The following is a 7,500-nucleotide window of genomic DNA, read 5'->3' on the forward strand; positions in this document are numbered from 1 at the left end:
CTCCCTCACTTCTCTTCCTCCTCTCCTCCCCCTCCCCTCCTCCCTCACTCCTAATCCTCCTCCTCTCCTCCCCCTCCCCTCCTCCCTCACTCCTCCTCCTCTCCCCCTCCCCTCCTCCTCTCCCTCCTCCTCCTCTTCTCCTCCTCTCATTCCCTTTCCTCCATCACCCCTCCTCCCATCAGTCCCACTCTCTTCCTCTCTCCTTTACCTTTTCTCTCCCCATCCCCTCCCACCTCATCCTCCTCCTCTCCTCTCCCTCCCCTCCTCCTCTCCCCCTCCCTCCTCCTCCTCCTCCTCCTCCCCCTCCTCCTCTCCCCCCCACCCTCCTCCTCCACCTCTCCCCCTCCCCTCCTCCTCTCCCTCCTCCTCCTCTTCTCCCCCTCTCATTCCCTTTCCTCCATCACCCCTCCTCCCACCAGTCCCACTCTCTTCCTCTCTCCTTTACCTTTTCTCTCCCCATCCCCTCCCACCCCATCCTCCTCCTCTCCTCTCCCTCCCTCCTCCTCCTCTCCCCCTCCCTCCTCCTCCTCCTCTCCCCCTCCCCCTCCTCCTCCCCCCACCCTCCTCCTCCACCTCTCCCCCCCTCCCCCTCCTCCTCTCCCTCCTCCTCCTCTTCTCCCCTCTCATTCCCTTTCCTCCATCACCCCTCCTCCCACCAGTCCCACTCTCTTCCTCTCTCCTTTACCTTTTCTCTCCCCATCCCCTCCCACCTCATCCTCCTCCTCTCCTCTCCCTCCCCTCCTCCTCTCCCCCTCCCTCCTCCTCCTCCTCTCCCCCTCCCCTCCTCCTCTCCCCCACCCTCCTCCTCCACCTCTCCCCCTCCCCTCCTCCTCTCCCTCCTCCTCCTCTTCTCCCCCTCTCATTCCCTTTCCTCCATCACCCCTCCTCCCACCAGTCCCACTCTCTTCCTCTCTCCTTTACCTTTTCTCTCCCCCTCCCCTCCCACCTCATCCCACTCCTCTCCTCTCCCTCCCCTCCTCCTCTCCCCCTCCCTCCTCCTCCTCCTCTCCCCCTCCCCTCCTCCTCCTCTCCCCCTCCCTCCTCCTCCTCCTCTCCCCCTCCCCCTCCTCCTCTCCCTCCTCCTCCTCTTCTCCCCCTCTCATTCCCTTTCCTCCATCACCCCTCCTCCCACCAGTCCCACTCTCTTCCTCTCTCCTTTACCTTTTCTCTCCCCATCCCCTCCCACCTCATCCCACTCCTCTCCTCTCCCAACCTGACTTCTTCCCCATCTTCTTCTCTCCTCCCTCCATCCATACCTCAGTTCCAGTATACCCGTGGTATTGAGCGAGGGGTAGACCCTGCGTATGAAGTTCAGGTCTCCCACGTAGAGGCTCCCATCGATGCCTGTTGCCAGGGCTACGGGCGCCAGTAGCTTGTTGCTGTCGGCGAGGCCGTTACAGCTGGGGCAGGAGATAGAGCGTCGCCGGCCGTTCCCCATTACACTGCTGATCACAGGGGGCTGCTGTGACACAAACACGTTCTCACCACTACCCTTATGGAGGATACCTAGACAGGACGGAGGGAGGGAGGGAGACAGGGAGGGAGGGAGGGAGACAGGGAGGGATACAGGGGGGAGGGAGGGATTAATTAATTAATTCATTTTGTTTGAGAAGAAACCCACATACTATTAATTCTGCCAATTTCAATGTGTGTGTGTGATGTTGAGAAGATGTTGTGTATGTGTGTTTAGATGACAGTGTGTGTGTGTATGTATGTTTACTGAACAAAAATATATACGCAACATGTAAAGTGTTGGCTTATATTTCATGAGCTGAAATGAAAGATGGTAGAAGTTTTGGAAAAATAAGTTTTGAACGGTCATCCAACTCAGAATTCCAAGTCAGGAACTCTGGCCTCTTTCTAGAGCTCTGATCTGAAGATCACTGACGTCATGATTCAACCTGTTTTTTTTTCGAATTCCCAGATGACCATAAATCCAGAGAATGACAGACTTTGATGAGAAAGTTTTATGACAACATTTTCCCAGAAGGTCCGCCACCTTCCTGTTCAAGTCCAAAAATGTATTGTATGCTGCTGCATAAATGATGTAATATGCCAAGTCCAATAGGTTCACCACTGAAGACCGAGGCCCAATAGGTTCACCATTGAAGACCGAGGCTCAATAGGTTCACCACTGAAGACCGAGGCCCAATAGGTTCATCACTGAAGACCGAGGCCCAATAGGTTCTTCACTGAAGACCGAGGCCCAATAGGTTCACTACTGAAGACCGAGGCCCAATAGGTTCACCACTGAAGACCGAGGCCCAATAGGTTCACCACTGAAGACCGAGGCCCAATAGGTTCACTATTGTACTAACCTGTCACACGCTGAAGACCGAGGCCCAATAGGTTCACTACTGAAGACCGAGGCCCAATAGGTTCACTACTGAAGACCGAGACCCAATAGGTTCACTACTGAAGACCGAGGCCCAATAGGTTCACCACTGAAGACCGAGGCCCAATAGGTTCACTACTGAAGACCGAGGCCCAATAGGTTCACTACTGTACTAACCTGTCACACGCTGAAGACTGAGGCCCAATAGGTTCACCACTGAAGACCGAGGCCCAATAGGTTCACTACTGTACTAACCTGTCACACGCTGAAGACTGAGGCCCAATAGGTTCACTACTGAAGACCGAGGCCCAATAGGTTCACTACTGAAGACCGAGGCCCAATAGGTTCACTACTGTACTAACCTGTCACACGCTGAAGGCCTAGGTTCAATAGGTGTACCACTGTGCAAACTTGTCTATAATAGATACAGTGGGGCAAAAAAGTATTTAGTCAGCCACCAATTGTGCAAGTTCTCCCACTTAAAAAGATGAGAGAGACCTGTAATTTTCATCATAGGTACACTTCAAATATGACAGACAAAATGAGAAAAAAAATCCAGAAAATGACATTGTGGGATTTTTAATGAATTTATTTGTAAATTATGGTGGAAAATAAGTATTTGGTCAATAACAAAGTTCATCTCAATACTTTGTTATATACCCTTTGCTGGCAATGACAGAGGTCAAACGTTTTCTGTAAGTCTTCACAAGGTTTTCACACACTGTTGCTGGTATTTTGGCCCATTCCTCCATGCAGATCTCCTCTAGAGCAATGATGTTTTGGGGCTGTTGCTGGGCAACACAGACTTTCAAATCCCTCCAAAGATTTTCTATGGGTTGAGCTCTGGAGACAGGCTAGGCCACTCCAGGACCTTGAAATGCTTCTTACGAAGCCACTCCTTCGTTGCCCGGGCGGTGTGTTTGGGATCATTGTCATGCTGAAAGACCCAGCCACGTTTCATTTTCAATGCCCTTGCTGATGGTAGGCTTTGTTACTTTGGTCCCAGCTCTCTGCAGGTCATTCACTAGGTCCCCCCGTGTGGTTCTGGGATTTTTGCTCACCGTTCTTGTGATCATTTTGACCCCACGGGGGGAGATCTTGCGTGGAGCCCCAGATCGAGGGAGATTATCAGTGGTCTTGTATGTCTTCCATTTCCTAATAATTGCTCCCACAGTTGATTTCTTCAAACCAAGCTGCTTACTTATTGCAGATTCAGTCTTCCCAGCCTGGTGCAGGTCTACAATTTTGTTTCTGGTGTCCTTTGACAGCTCTTTGGTCTTGGCCATAGTGGAGTTTGGAGTGTGACTGTTTGAGGTTGTGGACAGGTGTGTTTTATACTGATAACAAGTTCAAACAGGTGCCATTAATACAGGTAACGAGTGGAGGACAGAGGAGCCTCTTAAAGTAGAAGTTACAGGTCTGTGAGTGCCAGAAATCTTGCTTGTTTGTAGGTGACCAAATACTTATTTTCCACCATAATTTGCAAATAAATTCATTAAAAATCCTACAATGTGATTTTCTGGATTTTTTTCTTCTCTTGGAAATTGGAGTTTGAGGATATTTTTCAATTAAAGTGAATGACAGTAATGTTATGAGTAAAGTAGGAATTCCAGGTTTCAATAGGCCATAAGATATTCATGTTTCAAGAAAGGAGTATATTTGGCATTTGACATTTTTGTGTGCTTTTATGCGCTGACTGAAAGACACTGATAATTATGAGTTGTTTAGTCTGTTGGCCTCGGCTGGTCTGGGTAAGAATTACTTGTCCTCACTGTCTTAGAGTGAGTCAAGTCCGAGTCAAGTCCGAGTCAAGACCGAGTCAAGACCGAGTCAAGACCGAGTCAAGACCGAGTGAAGACCGAGTGAAGACCGAGTGAAGGCCGAGTCAAGGCCGAGTCAAGGCCGAGTCAAGACCGAGTCAAGACCGAGTGAAGACCGAGTGAAGACCGGGTCAAGTCCGAGTCAAGACCGAGTCAAGACCGAGTGAAGACCGAGTGAAGACCGAGTCAAGTCCGAGTGAAGACCAAGTCAAGACCGAGTCAAGACCGCGTCAAGACCGAGTAAAAATGTATCCGACACTGACACCGAGACAAGACGAATCACCATATGTGGTCTCGAGACTGGTATTGAGTATTAAAACACTGCTAAGCGGCGTCACTACCACAGGACACGTGTAACCACCCCAGCCCAGGACCTCCACATCCGGCTTCACTACCACAGACCACGTGTAACCACCCCAGCCCAGGACCTCCACATCCGGCTTCACTACCACAGGCCACGTGTAACCACCCCAGCCCAGGACCTCCACATCCGGCTTCACTACCACAGACCACGTGTAACCACCCCAGCCAAGGACCTCCACATCCGGCTTCACTACCACAGACCACGTGTAACCACCCCAGCCCAGGACCTCCACATCCGGCTTCACTACCACAGACCACGTGTAACCACCCCAGCCCAGGACCTCCACATCCGGCTTCACTACCACAGACCACGTGTAACCACGCCAGCCCAGGACCTCCACATCCGGCTTCACTACCACAGACCACGTGTAACCACCCCAGCCCAGGACCTCCACATCCGGCTTCACTACCACAGACCACGTGTAACCACCCCAGCCCAGGACCTCCACATCCGGCTTCACTACCACAGGCCACGTGTAACCACCCCAGCCCAGGACCTCCACATCCGGCTTCACTACCACAGGACACGTGTAACCACCCCAGCCCAGGACCTCCACATCCGGCTTCACTACCACAGACCACGTGTAACCACGCCAGCCCAGGACCTCCACATCCGGCTTCACTACCACAGACCACGTGTAACCACCCCAGTCCAGGACCTCCACATCCGGCTTCACTACCACAGACCAATTGTAACCACGCCAGCCCAGGACCTCCACATCCGGCTTCACTACCACAGACCACGTGTAACCACCCCAGCCCAGGACCTCCACATCCGGCTTCACTACCACAGACCACGTGTAACCACCCAGCCCAGGACCTCCACATCCAGCTTCACTACCACAGACCACGTGTAACCACCCCAGCCCAGGACCTCCACATCCGGCTTCACTACCACAGGCCACGTGTAACCACCCAGCCCAGGACCTCCACATCCAGCTTCACTACCACAGACCACGTGTAACCACCCCAGCCCAGGACCTCCACATCCGGCTTCACTACCACAGACCACGTGTAACCACCCAGCCCAGGACCTCCACATCCAGCTTCACTACCACAGACCACGTGTAACCACCCCAGCCCAGGACCTCCACATCCAGCTTCACTACCACAGACCACGTGTAACCACCCCAGCCCAGGACCTCCACATCCGGCTTCACTACCACAGGCCACGTGTAACCACCCAGCCCAGGACCTCCACATCCGGCTTCACTACCACAGGCCACGTGTAACCACCCCAGCCCAGGACCTCCACATCCGGCTTCACTACCACAGACCACGTGTAACCACGCCAGCCCAGGACCTCCACATCCGGCTTCACTACCACAGACCACGTGTAACCACGCCAGCCCAGGACCTCCACATCCGGCTACTTCACCTGCTGGATCGTCTGATACCTGCCACTTGACAGCTGACGAAACTGAAGAGTATTTCTTTCTGTAATAAAAAAACATGAAATTCTGATTGGCTGGGCCTGGCTTTCCAGTGAGTAGGCCTGGCTCCCAATTGGGTGGGCCTATGCCCCTGCCCAGTTATTTGAAATTCGTAGATTAGGACCGAACAGTACCTCAGTAAAACCGTTGAAATTGCTGCATGCTGCGTTTATATTTGTGTTCAGTGTATATGTAGAGTATATTTAAACATACTGCTGCGTGTGTTGAGGATATGGTGTTTATCCAGAGACCAGCCTCCCAGATTAGAAGGGTCCAGTTCAAAGCCCTGTAGTACTGCTGTCTTCTTCTCCCATTGGATCAGACTGGCACACGACTCATACTCATACCCCACCGACACTAAGGAGAGAGAGAGAGGGTGGGGGAGAAAGGAGAGGGAGGAGAGAGAGGGGGAGGAGGGGGAGAGAGCAAGAGAGGGGGAGAAAGAGAGAGAGAGAAAGAGAGGGAGAGGGGGAGTGATAGAGAGAGAGGGTGGGGGAGAAAGGAGAGGGAGGAGAGAGAGGGGGAGAGAGAGGGTGGGGGGGAGAAAGGAGAGGGAGGAGAGAGAGGGGGAGGAGGGGGGAGAGAGCAAGAGAGGGGGAGAGAGAGGGTGGGGGAGAAAGGAGAGGGAGGAGAGAGAGGGGGAGAGAGAGGGTGGGGGAGAAATGAGAGGGAGGAGAGAGAGGGGGGGAGGGGGGGAGAGAGCAAGAGAGGGGGAGAGAGAGGGTGGGGGAGAAAGGAGAGGGGAGGAGAGAGGGGGAGGAGGGGGAGAGAGCAAGAGAGGGGGAGAAAGAGAGAGAAGAAAGAGAGGGGAGAGGGGGGGAGTGATAAAGAGAGAGAGAGAGAGAGAGAGAGGGGGGGAGAAAGGAGAGGGAGGAGAGAGGGGGAGAGAGAGGGTGGGGGAGAAAGGAGAGGGAGGAGAGAGAGGGGAGGAGGGGGAGAGAGCAAGAGAGGGGGAGAGAGGGGGGGGGAGAAAGGAGAGGGAGGAGAGAGAGGGGGAGGAGGGGGGAGGGAGCAAGAGAGGGGAGGAAAAGAGAAAGAGAGGGAGAGGGGGAGTGATAAAGAGAGAGAGAGAGAGAGAGAGAGAGAGGGAGAGAGAGAGGGTGGGGGAGAAAGGAGAGGGGGAGAGAGAGGGTGAGGGAGAAAGGAGAGGGAGGAGAGAGAGGGGGAGGAGGGGGGGAGAGAGCAAGAGAGGGGGAGAAAGGAGAGGGAGGAGAGAGAGAGGGTGGGGGAGAAAGGAGAGGGAGGAGAGGGGGAGAGGGGGTGGGGGAGAAAGGAGAGGGAGGAGGGGGAGGGGGGGGGAGAGAGTAAGAGAGGGGGAGAAAGAGAGAGAGAGAGAAAAGAGAGGGAGAGCGGGGAGTGATAAAGAGAGAGAGAGAGAGAGAGAGAGAGGGGGAGAGAGAGGGTGGGGAGAAAGGAGAGGGGGAGAGAGAGGGTGGGGGAGAAAGGAGAGGGAGGAGAGAGAGGGGGAGAGAGAGGGTGGGGGAGAAAGGAGAGGGAGGAGAGAGAGGGGGGAGGAGGGGGAGAGAGCAAGAGAGGGGGAGAGAGAGGG

The 7,500-nt window shown here is 54.1% G+C and overlaps 1 protein-coding gene across 1 annotated transcript in view; it reads right to left on the reverse strand.

Annotated features, from left to right (window-relative positions):
• LOC135544954 (teneurin-2-like) overlaps nucleotides 1-7,500 on the reverse strand; it is a 314,923-nt gene that overhangs the window by 36,972 nt on the left and 270,451 nt on the right. Inside the window, exons 19-20 of the mRNA XM_064972642.1 lie at nucleotides 6,165-6,308; nucleotides 1,257-1,506 (exon numbers count right to left, since the gene is read on the reverse strand). Of these exons, the coding sequence (XP_064828714.1) occupies nucleotides 1,257-1,506; nucleotides 6,165-6,308 (394 nt within the window). The remainder of the gene's footprint in view (nucleotides 1-1,256; nucleotides 1,507-6,164; nucleotides 6,309-7,500) is intronic.

Source organism: Oncorhynchus masou, chromosome 9, assembly GCF_036934945.1.
Source record: "Oncorhynchus masou masou isolate Uvic2021 chromosome 9, UVic_Omas_1.1, whole genome shotgun sequence".
Lineage (NCBI taxonomy): Eukaryota > Metazoa > Chordata > Actinopteri > Salmoniformes > Salmonidae > Oncorhynchus > Oncorhynchus masou.